General features: G+C 44.1%; 2 protein-coding genes and 1 long non-coding RNA gene across 3 annotated transcripts in view; 1 reads left to right on the top strand and 2 right to left on the bottom strand.

The window, feature by feature from the left end:
• The first annotated feature begins 506 nt into the window (after nucleotides 1–506).
• Nucleotides 507–9,448, top strand: wdr74 (WD repeat domain 74). Its single transcript, XM_061047297.1, has 3 exons — nucleotides 507–967; nucleotides 7,703–7,978; nucleotides 8,652–9,448. The coding sequence occupies exons 1-3, from the start codon at nucleotides 635–637 to the stop codon at nucleotides 9,189–9,191; spliced, it is 1,149 nt and encodes a 382-aa protein (XP_060903280.1). The 5' UTR covers nucleotides 507–634; the 3' UTR covers nucleotides 9,192–9,448.
• Nucleotides 9,449–9,748: 300 nt separating this feature from the next.
• LOC132980920 (uncharacterized) overlaps nucleotides 9,749–17,977 on the bottom strand; it is a 33,767-nt gene continuing 25,538 nt past the window's right edge. The window contains exon 2 of the long non-coding RNA XR_009674216.1: nucleotides 9,749–10,180. This is a non-coding gene — a long non-coding RNA (uncharacterized LOC132980920). The remainder of the gene's footprint in view (nucleotides 10,181–17,977) is intronic.
• Nucleotides 9,749–17,977, bottom strand: part of zgc:162872 (BAR_ACAPs and ArfGap_ACAP domain-containing protein) — a 14,004-nt gene continuing 5,775 nt past the window's right edge. Inside the window, 13 exon segments of the mRNA XM_061047293.1 lie at nucleotides 9,749–13,087; nucleotides 13,942–14,003; nucleotides 14,112–14,222; nucleotides 14,660–14,769; nucleotides 15,000–15,166; nucleotides 15,246–15,304; nucleotides 15,395–15,489; nucleotides 16,125–16,194; nucleotides 16,446–16,639; nucleotides 16,758–16,869; nucleotides 17,376–17,476; nucleotides 17,594–17,645; nucleotides 17,856–17,956. Of these exon segments, the coding sequence (XP_060903276.1) occupies nucleotides 12,900–13,087; nucleotides 13,942–14,003; nucleotides 14,112–14,222; nucleotides 14,660–14,769; nucleotides 15,000–15,166; nucleotides 15,246–15,304; nucleotides 15,395–15,489; nucleotides 16,125–16,194; nucleotides 16,446–16,639; nucleotides 16,758–16,869; nucleotides 17,376–17,476; nucleotides 17,594–17,645; nucleotides 17,856–17,956 (1,422 nt within the window). The 3' untranslated portion in view covers nucleotides 9,749–12,899.

Below are 17,977 nucleotides of genomic sequence, written 5' to 3'. Positions count from 1 at the left end.
TTGGACACAAAACAAATTGTTTAAAACAGCATATTTACATTAAAAAAAAAATATTTAACCGGAAATTAATATAAAACAACTTTAAACAAATCGAAATAAAATAAATTAACTTGAAATAAATAAATAAAATAAAATAATAATAATATATAAATAAATAAATAATAATAATAATACATTAATTAATAAAAAAAAACAAATGTATAATAATAATAATAATAAATTAATTAAATAAACTGAAAATGTTTGGGTTTTAATGTAAATCTCGAGTTATTAAGACAGATCAAAAGAGACTTAAATAACTTTCTAATTTAATTAAAATATGTTTTTAAGGGGAGTTTATAATAATAATGACATGTTGATAATAAAATAAAGAGGTTGATAACAGCGTCGTTTTTTTTTTTTATATCTTTACATGTAAAATAGGTTTAAGATAAGTTTGTAATTTCAATGATTATCAGTTGTTTTGTTTTATCAATAAAGTTAAAAAAAAAAAAAAAAAAAAACCTCTGCCGAGTGACGTCTTTCACGCGCGACGCCAGTCCACAGAGGAACCACGCGTGTTTATAGAAACAGGTCCTGAGTCTCGTAGAGTCCTGGTTTCAGTGCAGTTTCCGGTCCATTTAACCCGGGTAAGATGGGGGACACGAGCCGCCTGTGCTCGGTTTGGCTCGGCTCAGAGACCGGCATCCTGAAGGGGGTCAGTCTGTCCCGGAAACAGGCCTTCAACTTCTGCAACACGAGCCACCTGAGCCGGGACCAGGAGGTCCGGGCTCTGTGCTGGGGCGACCCGGCTCAGAGCGAGCTGCTGGTGGGCTCCGTGGACGGAACCGTGAAGACCTTCAGCACCGAGAAGGGATCGTTCACGGAGAGCCGGCGCTGCGGGGGGCCGGAGGAGGGCTGCTTCACCGGACTGGAGGTTCTGGACGGGTCCACGTGGATCACCTGCGGGGAGTGCGGGACTCTGCGGGTGTGTATGGACACGTTAACACACACACTCAACACACACACACTCAACACACACACACTCAACACACACACACTCTTTAGAGAGACATGTAACACACATTCTTTAGAGACATGTAACACACACACTCTTTAGAGACATGTAACACACATTCTTTAGAGAGACATGTAACACACACTCTTTAGAGACATGTAACACACACACTCTTTAGAGAGACATGTAACACACACTCTTTAGAGAGACATGTAACACACACACTCTTTAGAGACATGTAACACACATTCTTTAGAGACATGTAACACACACTCTTTAGAGACATGTAACACACATTCTTTAGAGAGACATGTAACACACACACTTTAGAGACATGTAACACACACTCTTTAGAGACATGTAACACACACACTCTTTAGAGAGACATGTAACACACATTCTTTAGAGACATGTAACACACACTCTTTAGAGACATGTAACACACATTCTTTAGAGAGACATGTAACACACACACTTTAGAGACATGTAACACACACTCTTTAGAGACATGTAACACACACACTCTTTAGAGAGACATGTAACACACATTCTTTAGAGACATGTAACACACACTCTTTAGAGACATGTAACACACATTCTTTAGAGACATGTAACACACACACTCTTTAGAGAGACATGTAACACACACACTCTTTAGAGACATGTAACACACATTCTTTAGAGACATGTAACACACACTCTTTAGAGAGACATGTAACACACACACTCTTTAGAGACATGTAACACACATTCTTTAGAGACATGTAACACACACTCTTTAGAGACATGTAACACACATTCTTTAGAGAGACATGTAACACACACACTTTAGAGACATGTAACACACACTCTTTAGAGACATGTAACACACACTCTTTAGAGACATGTAACACACACACTCTTTAGAGAGACATGTAACACACACACTCTTTAGAGACATGTAACACACACTCTTTAGAGACATGTAACACACATTCTTTAGAGAGACATGTAACACACACACTCTTTAGAGAGACATGTAACACACACACTCTTTAGAGACATGTAACACACACACTCTTTAGAGAGACATGTAACACACACTCTTTAGAGACATGTAACACACACACTCTTTAGAGAGACATGTAACACACACACTCTTTAGAGAGACATGTAACACACTCTTTAGAGAGACATGTAACACACACTCTTTAGAGAGACATGTAACACACACTCTTTAGAGAGACATGTAACACACACTCTTTAGAGAGACATGTAACACACACACTCTTTAGAGAGACATGTAACACACACACTCTTTAGAGAGACATGTAACACACATTCTTTAGAGAGACATGTAACACACACTCTTTAGAGAGACATGTAACACACACACTCTTTAGAGAGACATGTAACACACACACTCTTTAGAGAGACATGTAACACACATTCTTTAGAGAGACATGTAACACACACTCTTTAGAGAGACATGTAACACACATTCTTTAGAGAGACATGTAACACACACACTCTTTAGAGAGACATGTAACACACACTCTTTAGAGACATGTAACACACACACTCTTTAGAGAGACATGTAACACACACTCTTTAGAGACATGTAACACACACACTCTTTAGAGAGACATGTAACACACACTCTTTAGAGAGACATGTAACACACACTCTTTAGAGAGACATGTAACACACACTCTTTAGAGAGACATGTAACACACACTCTTTAGAGACATGTAACACACACACTCTTTAGAGAGACATGTAACACACACACTCTTTAGAGAGACATGTAACACACACTCTTTAGAGAGACATGTAACACACACACTCTTTAGAGAGACATGTAACACACACTCTTTAGAGACATGTAACACACTCTTTAGAGAGACATGTAACACACACACTCTTTAGAGAGACATGTAACACACACACTCTTTAGAGACATGTAACACACACACTCTTTAGAGAGACATGTAACACACACTCTTTAGAGACATGTAACACACACACTCTTTAGAGAGACATGTAACACACACTCTTTAGAGAGACATGTAACACACACTCTTTAGAGACATGTAACACACACACTCTTTAGAGAGACATGTAACACACACTCTTTAGAGAGACATGTAACACACACTCTTTAGAGAGACATGTAACACACACACTCTTTAGAGAGACATGTAACACACACTCTTTAGAGACATGTAACACACACTCTCTAGAGACATGTAACACACACTCTTTAGAGACATGTAACACACACTCTTTAGAGAGACATGTAACACACACTCTTTAGAGAGACATGTAACACACACACTCTTTAGAGAGACATGTAACACACACATTCTTTAGAGAGACATGTAACACACACTCTTTAGAGACATGTAACACACACTCTTTAGAGACATGTAACACACACACTCTTTAGAGAGACATGTAACACACACTCTTTAGAGACATGTAACACACACTCTTTAGAGACATGTAACACACACACTCTTTAGAGAGACATGTAACACACACTCTTTAGAGAGACATGTAACACACACTCTTTAGAGACATGTAACACACACACTCTTTAGAGAGACATGTAACACACACTCTTTAGAGAGACATGTAACACACACTCTTTAGAGAGACATGTAACACACACTCTTTAGAGAGACATGTAACACACACTCTTTAGAGAGACATGTAACACACATTCTTTAGAGACATGTAACACACATTCTTTAGAGAGACATGTAACACACATTCTTTAGAGACATGTAACACACATTCTTTAGAGAGACATGTAACACACATTCTTTAGAGACATGTAACACACACTCTTTAGAGAGACATGTAACACACATTCTTTAGAGAGACATGTAACACACACACTCTTTAGAGAGACATGTAACACACACTCTTTAGAGACATGTAACACACACTCTTTAGAGAGACATGTAACACACACTCTTTAGAGACATGTAACACACACTCTTTAGAGACATGTAACACACACTCTTTAGAGACATGTAACACACACTCTTTAGAGAGACATGTAACACACACACTCTTTAGAGAGACATGTAACACACACACTCTTTAGAGAGACATGTAACACACATTCTTTAGAGAGACATGTAACACACATTCTTTAGAGACATGTAACACACACTCTTTAGAGAGACATGTAACACACACTCTTTAGAGAGACATGTAACACACATTCTTTAGAGAGACATGTAACACACACTCTTTAGAGAGACATGTAACACACACACTCTTTAGAGAGACATGTAACACACATTCTTTAGAGAGACATGTAACACACACACTCTTTAGAGAGACATGTAACACACACTCTTTAGAGAGACATGTAACACACACTCTTTAGAGACATGTAACACACACTCTTTAGAGACATGTAACACACACTCTTTAGAGAGACATGTAACACACACACTCTTTAGAGAGACATGTAACACACACACTCTTTAGAGAGACATGTAACACACACACTCTTTAGAGAGACATGTAACACACACACTCTTTAGAGAGACATGTAACACACACTCTTTAGAGAGAGACATGTAACACACACACTCTTTAGAGAGACATGTAACACACACACTCTTTAGAGAGACATGTAACACACACACTCTTTAGAGAGACATGTAACACACACACTCTTTGGAGTGACATGTAACACACACACTCTTTAGAGAGACATGTAACACACACTCTTTAGAGAGACATGTAACACACACACTCTTTAGAGAGACATGTAACACACACACTCTTTAGAGAGACATGTAACACACACACTCTTTAGAGAGACATGTAACACACACACTCTTTAGAGAGACATGTAACACACACACTCTTTGGAGTGACATGTAACACACACACTCTTTGGAGTGACATGTAACACACACACTCTTTGGAGTGACATGTAACACACACACTCTTTAGAGAGACATGTAACACACACACTCTTTGGAGTGAGGTGTTAGAGCTGGTGTGATTTAGACTCAATGTTTACCTGTTTGCTTCAGCTGATCGATGCACAAACTAAGATTTATAACTACTGAAAATAAACAAGAGCTACTTTTAATAAATGTATATTTTTATTTTTCACCGTCTTGTTGAGACACCTCGAGTATCATGGAAGTGACTTTCCCCTCTAGTTCAGACTCTGGAGGTCGTTCACGAGCTCGTAACTCGTTAAGCCGGTTGATATGATGTTTCCTGAGGAGCACTTAAAGGCAGCATCAGTTTTATATTCTGGTGATGTGTTTGTGTCAGCTTTCTGTTTCTGTGTGAGGATTTATCTCCTCAAAGACACCAAACCTCGATCACGAAAACACCTTTAAAGATCTGAACTGTCTCTGTTAGTTTAGTGATTAAAAAAATGTGTAAAAATAAAGTTTATCTTTAATGGTTTTAGAAAGAGGAAACAGACAGATATATCGGACGATATCTTTCTTAAATCACTCTTCAACCTTTGAGCTAGATATATAAACACATTTATTGTGTTGATCCATCTGTTATCAAACACTTGAGGAAAAGATTCATAATGAAGACAAGATGATCACTCGACTGGAAAATGACTGTTCATGTACGTGTATCACCGCTTGACACTCTGCAGAGTGATGATGTTTGTTGTAATCCATACAGCGCCCTCTGCTGGTGAAAGCGAACTGCTAGTGTAATACAATGAAACTCAAATGAAATGATGTTTAACTGGTGAATAAATCGAGTGATATCGGTGATAAATTAGCTGATACAGATCATCACTGGATACGCTGATATCGGCCGATATTCTCAGCTGGTGGATTAATCGGTCGGACTCCAGAAGAAACTTGAACTATGTCATAAGACAGATGGTTAGGAGAGGAATGAATCCATCAAACATATCAGACCTGTACACCTTCTGAAATGCTTTAAAGGGCAGAGATGAGGTTTTTGTTAAGTCTGAACCAGGTGTCTGCAGGGTGGGCTTCTGAGGACTTCTATTTTAGTTTCAGGTCATTTAATTTCAGACTTCCAGAATGTAATTCTATGACAGATATTCAGAGTGTGAAAGTCCTGAAATCAAATCAAAAGATGTTTTAAAAAGTCTTGAGTGACTTTGTGGATCTCTGATGAGATGCAGTGTGGACTCGTCTCACACCTGATTAGAGCGTGTTGACTCGTCTCACACCTGATTAGAGCGTGTTGACTCGTCTCTCACCTGATTAGAGCGTGTTGACTCGTCTCTCACCTGATTAGAGCGTGTTGACTCGTCTCACACCTGATTAGAGCGTGTGGACTCGTCTCACACCTGATTAGAGCGTGTGGACTCGTCTCACGCCTGATTAGAGCGTGTTGACTCGTCTCTCACCTGATTAGAGCATGTTGACTAGTCTCTCACCTGATTAGAGCGTGTTGACTTGTCTCTCACCTGATTAGAGCGTGTTGACTTGTCTCTCACCTGATTAGAGCGTGTTGACTCGTCTCACGCCTGATTAGAGCGTGTTGACTCGTCTCTCACCTGATTAGAGCGTGTTGACTCGTCTCTCACCTGATTAGAGCGTGTTGACTCGTCTCTCACCTGATTAGAGCGTGTTGACTCGTCTCTCGCCTGATTAGAGCGTGTTGACTCGTCTCACGCCTGATTAGAGCGTGTGGACTCGTCTCACGCCTGATTAGAGCGTGTGGACTCGTCTCACGCCTGATTAGAGCGTGTTGACTTGTCTCTCACCTGATTAGAGCGTGTGGACTCGTCTCACGCCTGATTAGAGCGTGTTGACTCGTCTCTCACCTGATTAGAGCGTGTTGACTTGTCTCTCACCTGATTAGAGCGTGTGGACTCGTCTCACACCTGATTAGAGCGTGTTGACTCGTCTCTCGCCTGATTAGAGCGTGTGGACTCGTCTCACGCCTGATTAGAGCGTGTGGACTCGTCTCACGCCTGATTGGAGCGTGTTGACTCGTCTCACGCCTGATTAGAGCGTGTGGACTCGTCTCACACCTGATTAGAGCGTGTGGACTCGTCTCACGCCTGATTAGAGCGTGTGGACTCGTCTCACGACTGATTAGAGCGTGTTGACTCGTCTCACGCCTGATTAGAGCGTGTTGACTCGTCTCACGACTGATTAGAGCGTGTTGACTCGTCTCACGCCTGATTAGAGCGTGTTGACTCGTCTCACGCCTGATTAGAGCGTGTTGACTCGTCTCACACCTGATTAGAGCGTGTGGACTCGTCTCACACCTGATTAGAGCGTGTTGACTTGTCTCTCACCTGATTAGAGCGTGTTGACTCGTCTCTCACCTGATTAGAGCGTGTTGACTCGTCTCACGCCTGATTAGAGCGTGTTGACTCGTCTCACACCTGATTAGAGCGTGTGGACTCGTCTCACGCCTGATTAGAGCGTGTTGACTCGTCTCTCACCTGATTAGAGCGTGTTGACTCGTCTAACGCCTGATTAGAGCGTGTTGACTTGTCTCTCACCTGATTAGAGCGTGTTGACTCGTCTCACACCTGATTAGAGCGTGTTGACTCGTCTCACACCTGATTAGAGCGTGTTGACTTGTCTCACACCTGATTAGAGCGTGTGGACTCGTCTCTCACCTGATTAGAGCGTGTTGACTCGTCTCACACCTGATTAGAGCGTGTTGACTTGTCTAACGCCTGATTGGAGCTTGTTTGAAATGTTTTCCCGTCTCGTCCTTAAGGTTTGGAGGGAGGACAGCAGCGAGCCCGTGACGGAGCTGGATGCGGGGAAGAACGTGTGCAGGATGCGGCAGAGCCCGGCACACCGCCATAAGGTCGCCACGGGCGGGAAGGACAACAACCTGAAGATCTGGGACCTTCAGAAACCAGAGAAGCCCGTGTTCACCGCAAAGAACCTGAGAGACGACTGGCTGGATCTGAAGCGACCGCACTGGGTCAGAGACATGGCGTTCATCCCCGACTCGGACAAAGTGGTCACCTGCACGGGATACCACCAGGTGAGAGAGAGAATATTTATTATTTTATGTATATTTTGTTTTTTATTTATTATTATTATTTTATTTTATTTTTTTATTTTTTATTATTTTATTTATTATTATTTTATTTTATTTTTTTATTCATTATTTTTTTTAATTATTATTATTTTTTTAATTCATTATTATTATTTTCTTCTTTTTATATATATATACAGTATATATATATATATATATATATATTTTTTTTTTTTTTTTTTCATTGTTAAAATATTGAATTGCTAATCATTACTTTTCATTATTATTATTGTATTATTTGTTATTATATGCTTTGGTAATATATTTGACACATTCCCGACGCCTCTTTAAACGAGACAAGAACAAGAACCCTCTAATCTAATAAAGATCCTCCCTGCACGACCACGTGTCGGTTATGAATCACATCGTTTTGTCAGCATGTTTCTGAAGAACGCTGAAAAAGAAGTGAGGAGAAAACAGAAGAAATGTTTAGTGCTTAAAAATCTGACTGAGTGACAGGTCTTTGAACGCCACATCAGCCTGTAAAAGAGTCAAACTGAAGATTAGTTTGTTTACATCTTTAAGTTAAAAACATCCGACCTGGCTCCTCCCCGTCTTCATTAGATATTCTACATTTTAACTACATACTAACGTCGTTTTCTGTTGGCTCCTCCCCCAGGTCCACGTGTACGACCCCTCTTCTCCTCAGCGGCGTCCTGTCCTGGAGGCCGAGTACGGCGAGTACCCGCTCACCGCTCTGTCTCTGCCCGCCGACGGGAACACTGTGGTGGTGGGAAACACCCACGGTCACATCGCCCTGCTGGACCTGAGGAAAGGGTTGGTCCGCGGCTGCTTGAAGGGGCTGGCGGGCGGCGTGCGGGCACTGCAGTGTCACCCCTCCCAGCCCGTGGTGGCGTCCTGCGGCCTGGACCGCTTCCTCCGCATCCACAGCCTGGAGGACCGCAAGCTGCAGCACAAAGTCTACCTCAAGTCCCGCCTCAACTGCGTCCTGCTCTCCAGCAAGGACCTGGAGGAGGTGGGCGGGGCCAGAGGGGAGGCGGGGTCACAGGAGGTGAAGGAGGAAGGGGAGGGGGAGGAGGACGAGGTGTGGGACACCATGGAGTGTGTGGAGGAGAGGCAGAAGAGAAAAACCACAGAAGAAGTGACAGACGGGGAGCTGCAGGAGAAAAAGAAGAAAAAAAAGAAGGGGCAGGACTGAGGGGGCGTTCGAGGTGTGAGCAGAGTGTGGGACATTTGAAATACCAGAAAGAACTTTATCTTCCTGGGAGAGAAAGTTAGTTTATGTGACACTTAAACGTCTGTATAAATGTTTTAGTGTGTCAGCCTGCAGATGTTTCATGATCAGATTTCATATTTACACAGACGATTAAACTTTTATTTTAACAACCTCGTTACATAAAGATTCGGGACGTTGTGTGAAATGTAAATAAAAACAGAACGTGAGGATTTTCAAAACTTTGAACTCTTTTCCTTTGCCTTCATCAGAGAGAGAGTGAGGGGTGACATGCAGAACTCTCAAACTTTAAAGTCAGGGTTGGTCATTTCCTCCAGATCCACTTTGTAAGATTTTGGTGTAAATTGTCTTTATGTCCTGACAGAAATTAATAACTCAGGTTCTCTGAAAAAGGTACAAAGAAAATCCATCATCTGTATCAGTTTGTCAGTCTGTAAAAACAGAAAAGAACCAGCATCACGGGGACCCCTAGTGGTGTGGAGGGGTCGTCACAGTGAACAATAAACAACAGACACGTTGACGTGTGTTTAGTGGCTTTATTAAGCAGTAGCATCACATTAGTCACAGAAATGAAACGAGGAATAATAAATCCACCCTGAAGCAGAGTTTACACTTCTTTCTGCTCCACACTCACAGAAACGTTTTGAAATGATACAGGAAATGTTTTCAGCAGATTTATAAATCCATCTTCATACTCTCTCTTTACAGTCTGTCAGTCCTTTCAGTCTTTCAAAATTCTTCAACATCAAAAACTTTTTATAATCACAGCAAACTACCCAGTCCGACTGTAACACAAACATGTCTTTAAACTTTAAAGGTCACATATTTAAAATCCTCCTCCCCATGTTCCTCTAACTCTAACATGTGTCTCTAGTCCGTCTACAAACCCCCCAATGATGAGAAAAGTCCATCCTCTCCGTCTTCTGCCTGCTCCACTTTTCAGAAAATGTGTGCTCAAACAGGCCGTTTGGAGATTTTCCATTCATGACATCACAAAGGGCAGTAGCCCCTCCCCCAGGTGGGTGACACTCCCACAGCTAGGTGTTTGTTCTGTCCTCTGAGTCCGCCTTAAACAATAGGACATGGAGCGAGAAAGACTGAGTACACCCAAGCCCTTCCAGAGAGGGGGCGTGGTCAGACACAGCTCATTTACATATTTAAAGGTACAGACACAGAAAGAGCCTGTTCTGAGCAGGGCTGAAATAGAGGGGTTTATAGACATGATCAAATACAGGATCAGAGTGGATTTAGAACAAGACACTTCACACACATGTTGAAGAGGAGCTCTGACACTTATTTAAACTGAAGAAGAGGAGGAGAATATGTCACCTTTAAAACTTGATAAAAGCAGCTTCACAAAAATCCCTTTTTTTAAATAAACGAGAAAATACAGGAAACATGGAGTTTAAGAATAACGAGCGGGGACTCCACACACTGATCTCCGGGTCTAGGAGACTCTGGGAGGAGACTCTTCAGCATGTACGCCTCTGATTAAAATGACATTGACCACTAAAAATGAAACATAATAAAACGTTTTGATCCAATGAGAATCTGAGTTTAAGTGTTTAAATACAGATTTAGAATATAGTCTCTAAAAGTGATGCAGTCGAACGAGCGTCTTTCCTTCCGTAACGTGTGAAATAGTAAAAAAAAACAAAAACAGGATAACCTCATGAAGTTATTGACACTCAGGACGTGTGTGAGACAGAAATGACCTCTGACCTGAGTTATTTATAAATATCATTCATATTTAAAGACGATGAGTTCAGTTCAGACGATGTTTTTATCACTCCGATCTTAACAAGAGTCGAAAACCCCTTTTCCACCAAAGGTCCCCAGAACTAAAAGGTTCCTGGTCCTCAAAGTCGTCGTCGTTTCCACCACTGCCTGAAGTCCCAAGAAGATTATTCAAATCACGCTTTTCAAATGGTTTCATTGATTAACGATGGAAAGGAGGAAAAACACAGAGAGAGAGATCTAACACCCTGCTGTGTCTGACCAATCAGAGACATCCAGCACTTTGCAGGGGCTGCATGCCCTGGCTGCCAAAGTCCCAGTACCTTTAGGAAGTACTACTCCCCCTAGAGGTAGATCTTTTACCCCAGAACTAAACTAAGACTCTGGTTCCTGCAGTCTGAATGAGTTCTGGAGGAAAGTTCCCCCGGTCCAAACCAAGGAGCTTTTTATTTCTATTCTCAAGTCTCTCATGACTCATCGTTTTATAAGACACATTCAGATCGCCCTCCAATTCCTCCTGACCTGGTGGACGGGATTATTTTTTAAAACAATGGAGGAAAACCTCAGTTTTTAAAAATATGTCAGCCTACGTATGGACTAGGTGAAATCTAAGTAGTTTAAAGGTGTTGCAGGACGCTGCATCAGGTCGTTGACGACTCTGAGAGCGATCACATGATGATCTGTGTTAAAACGAGCTGCTGCCGGTCTTCACTCAGGACACTCATGTTAAAGAGATCCTTTATCTCAGTGAAGTTTTTCCTGTTAACTTAAGAAAGACAGTTAGCATGCTAACAGTTAGCACGCTAACAGTTAGCACAGTAACAATGAGAGTTTCGGACACCGTTTCTTTCCCAAACTTCATCATCAACATTTGTACATTTTGTAACAACATTTAAGGAATGATGTTTGTTTCTGTTTACTGACGACAACAACAACAACAACGTGGCAGGCCTGTGTTAGCCTAGCTTAGCATTAAGACTGAAAGTACAAGGTAACAGCTAGCGCAGCTCTGTATTAAGAGACCTGATGAGTGCAAAGATTAAACGTTGTTTCTGACGTTGTCTCAGGGACTACAGATGTAAATTAGCTTAAAGCTAACTCTGGTACAGCTAACAGGCTGTACACTGTCCCTGTCAAAACAAACAAATAACATAAATACAATTTGTAAAGAAATATAACAAGACACGGACATGTGACACCAGCCTGGTGGGGCCGACGTTAGCTTAATGCTAATAAGCGTGTGGCTTTCAGGCTAATGTTTAGATGGTATAATGCTAGCAGTGTTAGCATGCTAACAGCTGAGGCTGATGGAAATGTCTTAAGTTCTACAGGTGGTCATAAAACAAAGTGTTAGACGCATTCAGATGTTGACCTGAAGATGAAACGTGAGAGGACCACAAAGAGAACCAGATTTAAAGTGCTTGTTTTTAACACTTCTGGTGTTTTTTTTTTAAAGACGGAATCAACTGAAACAACAACCTACAAATCTTTTAGACGCCAAATAAACTAAAAAAGGGGCCGTTGAAGAATTCAAACGGTTCTGGATCTTTAGTTTCTGGAGCGTCAGTGGGACAAAACAAACGTCTGACAGATACTTCTCTCTCCTCCTCCGTTATGTGTTAAAAACAAACAGTGTGTTGAAGTAAATAACCTGCGGATGAATTAATGATAAAAATAAGGAGCAGCTGCAGCTCTGCTTCTAGCTCCGCCCCTTTAAAACACGGGTAACATTTAGTCCAGCAGCATGTGACTGTGAGTAAACGTGGACTTATATACCACACCGTTATTATATATATATGTTATACGTTCAGAACAAAGTGTCAGTCATCTTTTCTAAAAGTTAAAACGTGAGCCGTGCATCCACACCGTTACCGTGGTAACCAAGAGGGTCAGGAGTGGTTCTGCAGTCTGATGGGCTTCAAGTCAGAGTTTCTCTCATTCAGACGTCTTTTCATCACCGCGTTGGCTGTTCGCCATTTCTCCTCCTCCCTCCTCATCTCCTCCCTCCTCCCCCGCCTCCTCATCTCCTCCACGGCTGAACTGGCGTCTGCTGAGCCTCTCCGGAGCGTGGGACGCCATGTCGCTGAAGTCCCGGAAGATGTCCTGAAACGTCTCGTCGTCTCCTGAGGAACAACAACAGGATTCAAATCTACGTGACGCTGCAAGTTAATCTGTGTGTGTCTGTGTGTGTGTGTGTGTGTGTGTGTGTGTGTGTGTGTGTGTATGTGTGTGTGTGTGTGTGTGTCTCTGTGTGTGTGTGTGTGTCTGTGTGTGTCTCTGTGTGTGTGTGTGTGTGTGTGTGTGTGTGTGTGTGTGTGTGTGTGTCTCTGTGTGTGTGTGTGTGTGTGTGTGTCTCTGTGTGTGTGTGTGTGTGTGTGTGTGTGTGTGTGTGTGTCTCTGTGTGTGTGTGTGTGTGTGTGTGTGTGTGTATCCTCTGTGTGTGTGTGTGTGTCTCTGTGTGTGTGTGTGTGTGTGTGTGTGTATCCTGTGTGTGTGTGTCTCTGTGTGTGTGTGTGTGTGTGTGTGTATCCTCTGTGTGTGTGTGTCTCTGTGTGTGTGTGTGTGTGTGTGTGTGTGTATCCTCTGTGTGTGTGTGTCTCTGTGTGTCTCTGTGTGTGTGTGTGTGTGTGTGTGTGTATCCTCTGTGTGTGTGTGTCTCTGTGTGTGTCTGTGTGTGTGTGTGTGTGTGTGTGTATCCTCTGTGTGTGTGTGTGTCTCTCTGTGTGTGTGTGTGTGTGTGTGTGTGTATATCCTCTGTGTGTGTGTGTGTCTCTGTGTGTGTGTGTGTGTGTGTGTATCCTCTGTGTGTGTGTGTGTCTCTGTGTGTGTGTGTGTGTGTGTGTGTGTGTGTGTGTGTGTGTCTCTGTGTGTGTGTGTGTGTGTGTGTATCCTCTGTGTGTGTGTGTGTCTCTGTGTGTGTGTGTGTGTATCCTCTGTGTGTGTGTGTGTGTGTGTGTGTGTGTGTGTGTATACTCACCTGCTGCTCCAAACACTCCCTCTGAGTCTCTCATCTCTTCGTTCATGCGAGCCATCCTCAGTCTGAAACATTAAACTCTGTTAAACGTGATGGTGTGATGACATCATGGTTTTTGGACCAATAGGATCGGTTCACATCAGTGCAGCTGTTTGTGTTCAGTGGTGACTCACAGTGTGACGATGTCAGCGTGGGCTGTTTCCACGGCGATGGCCAACGGGTCCTGTCCCCTCTCGTCCACAGCGTACTGATTGGCTCCTCTCTTCAGCAGCAGACACACCTGTCTGCAAGAGCCAATGAGAATCAGCCGGATCAGTGTATGTGTGTGTGTGTGTGTGTATGTGTGTGTGTGTGTGTGTGTGTGTGTGTGTGTGTGTGTGTGTGTCTCTGTGTGTGTATGTGTGTGTGTGTGCGTATGTGTGTGTGTGTGTGTGTGTCTCTGTGTGTGTGTGTGTGTGTGTATGTGTGTGTGTGTGTGTGTCTCTGTGTGTGTGTGTGTGTGTGTGTGTGTCTCTGTGTGTGTGTGTGTGTGTGTGTGTGTGTGTGTGCGTGTATGTGTGTGTGTGTGTGTGTCTCTGTGTGTGTGTGTGTGTGTGTGTGTGTCTCTGTGTGTGTGTGTGTGTGTCTCTGTGTGTGTGTGTGTGTGTGTCTCTGTGTGTGTGTGTGTGTGTGTGTCTCTGTGTGTGTGTGTGTGTGTGTGTGTGTGTGTGTGTGTAATTACCCGGTGTGTCCAGCGGTGGCAGCAGCGTGCAGAGCTCCCTGTCCTCTCTGGTCTCGATGGTTCACGTTCGCTCCGTTCAGCAGCAGAAACTCGCAGGCCGACAGCGACCCCTACAGGCAGAGACCAGAATTACACCCGGTTTAAAAACAACCAGACGGCGTGCTGCTAGAGCGCCAGGAACGAGACTCAACGGCGTTATCGGATAGCAAGGCAGCTGGAACAGGAAGTGAACAGAGGGGTCTGATGGCGTGTTCCGGCGTCTGGTGGGCGGGACTTAATCGACCTTTTTGCTTTTGTAAGACATGTCAGCATTTCTAAACCTGCAGGGGCGTCTCCTCACCCCGACAGCGGCTCCTATCAGCGCCGTGCGTCCCCCCCCCCCCTCCTCCTCCTCGGAGATGCTCCCGTTCACCTCCGCCCCCTGCGCCAACGCTGCTGCCATGGCAACCAGATCTCCTGCCAGCGCCGCCCGATACAGACGCAGGCCTGCACCTTCCTTCACGTGATCTGAACACAGAATCATAGGAAACTTAAATCACAGAATCTGAAAGTTTCCAGACGATTAGAAAAGCTTCAGCTGACTTACTGTTCAGAACAAATCTCTTCTCCACGTATTTCTCTTTGATCCACGCCTCCTTCTCCGCTCTGAAAACCCATGAAGAAGAATAAAGGGCATCAACAGGAGGAGCTCCATCTTTCATTCAGCTTCAGATAATAAATCATCAGAGAGGTTACCTCGAGCTGCCGGCTTTAGGTTTGACTCGCCCCTCCTCTGAACATCGCGCCTCATAGATCCGGTTTATCACATCGTTTCCCAACACGCACAGCAACTGAAGAAGAAGAAGAAGAAGAAGAAGAAGAAGAAGAAGAAGAACAGAGGCATTAATGGTCAGCTCAGCGTTCAGACCAAAGAGAATCGTTCACTGAGAGACATCACACCTGGACACATTTTTATTACCAATATGTGAATGAACATTCACATCAGGCCACGCCCACTGCCTCTGACAGCAGCTACGAGGACACGCCCACCCAGCCCAGCGACCACCTGCAGCATCATGCGTTACACTTGTCATAATGGAAAAGCAGATAATTTAACGTGCTCGCACAAGCTAAGCGCCGGTGTTTGGCACCTGCCTGTCCAACAGGAAGTAGACCAAGCCGCTCGTCATGTCCCATTAAGAGAGTGAAAGACAACACAAGGTTCAAACTGGTTTTAGAACCACATTTATCCGCTTGGTGTTTCTCATCACTGTGATTATATTTTCTCTTCTTTGCTGCTACGTCTTGAATCTCGTCCAATCACTGAATTGTATCCGCTCCTAAACTCACCTGCTGCGCTGTTATTGGCTGAGAGGAAACACACCAGCTCCCTGCTCAGAAACGTCCCAGGAACTATTTAAGGAACCATCGCTGTCATTTTGCAGGTGTGTGTGTGTGTGTGTGTGTGTGTGTGTGTGTGCTTCACCTTCAGCTGTTCTGCCTCCCATGAGTCCAGAGTGAGAGATCTCACCTTGGACAGGTGAACACCCAGGCTCCTGAAATCATGATGATGTCATATTTAAACAAACACACTGTGAGTAACTTTAAAGAATTTAAAATATGGATTCTTTCACATTTTGTTTCCCCTAGAGACTCGTCTAAAGAAGTATCGGTGCCAGTTGTCTCTATGGATGTTTATGTGTAATTATCATTAACTGTGATGTGTAGTAACATGTTGTGCCACAAGAGGGCAGAGGGGAGCAGTAACTCTGTGATGTCATCACTCTGCAGTGAGGTGTCGGGTTACCTGTGTATACCCGAGCACTCGATGCACATGGTGACTCCCAGGTTGATGGACGCCCAGCGAGGCTCCTCCTCTCCACACTCACAGCAGCGGCTGTTTCCTGGGCCTCTGAGGGCCACGCCGAGCACCGGGGGCCTCTGAGCCGAGAGGCCCGGGGAGGGGTCACTGCCACTTTGGGGAGGGGGGAGCTCTTTGGGCTGCAGGGACCAGAGACATACATGACCATCAGTGTATATATATATATATATACATATATATAACATCTATATATATGTATATATATGAGAAAGGAGAGTGAAGGTGTGATGAACTCACCTGTGTGAGCTGAGGCTCCGCCCTCTCTCTGTAGGCGAGGTCGATGCTGCCCTGCAGAGCGCTCAGCCACGCCTGCCTCAGCTGCACCGAGTCGGCCTGCAGAGCACAGCACCTGACACAGAGGTGAGACAGGAGGTGAGACAGGAGGTGAGACAGGAGGTCAGACAGGAAGTGAGACAGGAGGTGAGACAGGAGGTCAGACAGGAGGTGAGACAGGAAGTGAGACAGGAGGTGAGACAGGAGGTCAGACAGGAAGTGAGACAGGAAGTGAGACAGGAAGTGAGACAGGAGGTGAGACAGGAGGTGAGACAGGAGGTCAGACAGGAAGTGAGACAGGAGGTCAGACAGGAAGTGAGACAGGAAGTGAGACAGGAGGTGAGACAGGAGGTCAGACAGGAGGTGAGACAGGAAGTGAGACAGGAGGTGAGACAGGAGGTCAGACAGGAGGTGAGACAGGAGGTGAGACAGGATGTGAGACAGGAGGTGAGACAGGAGGAAGTGAGACAGGAGGTGAGACAGGAAGTGAGACAGGAGGTGGGACAGGAAGTCAGACGGGAGGGGAGACAGGAGGTGAGACAGGAAGTGAGACAGGAGGTGAGACAGGTCAAACTGTCTTACTTCTGAACTGAGAGCAGCTCAAAGCAGAATCGTCGGTCGATGTTCTCCAGAGTTTTGACGGCACAAAGTCGGAGATCCTCGAACAGAACCGTGTTCCCGTCCTGCAGAGAGAGAGAAGAACGACTCAAACCTTTAAAACATCTTGAAGGAAACATCCTGAAGGAAACATCCTGAAGGAAACATCCTGAAGGAAACATCCTGATGTTTGTCTTCCTTACTTTGTGAGACTTTCTGTAAATCAGCTGATTGTCTCTGATGGAAAACCAGCATCTGAGAGAAGAAGAAGAAACATCAAAGTCAAAGACTGTTCATCTGATGAATCTTTATCAGGTGAAGGTTTTACACACACACACACACACACACACACACACACACACACACACACACACACACACACACACACACACACACACACACACACACACACACACACACACACACACACACACACACACACACACACACATCCTGTGTTCTTACCTCTTCCAGGTTTTGGATTTCCTGTGGGAGCGTTTGAACAGGTAACCCTGGATGATGGCGTCGCTCTCACACGGGCTGACCATCGGCTCACCTGAAGCGTCCTGAACACACACACACACACA

This window comes from Labrus mixtus, chromosome 9 (assembly GCF_963584025.1).
Source record: "Labrus mixtus chromosome 9, fLabMix1.1, whole genome shotgun sequence".
Taxonomy (NCBI): domain Eukaryota; kingdom Metazoa; phylum Chordata; class Actinopteri; order Labriformes; family Labridae; genus Labrus; species Labrus mixtus.
The sequence above is the reverse complement of the archived record's forward strand: the minus strand, read 5'-3'. Positions and strand labels throughout refer to the sequence as shown.

Bases quoted from the DNA above. Each gene is read 5' to 3' on its own strand.
- wdr74 (XM_061047297.1), top strand. From the start codon at position 635: ATGGGGGACACGAGCCGCCTGTGCTCGGTTTGGCTCGGCTCAGAGACC. The intron at 968-7,702 runs GTGTGTATGGAC...CTCGTCCTTAAG, and splicing joins GGGAGTGCGGGACTCTGCGG to GTTTGGAGGGAGGACAGCAG. The intron at 7,979-8,651 runs GTGAGAGAGAGA...CTCCTCCCCCAG, and splicing joins CCTGCACGGGATACCACCAG to GTCCACGTGTACGACCCCTC.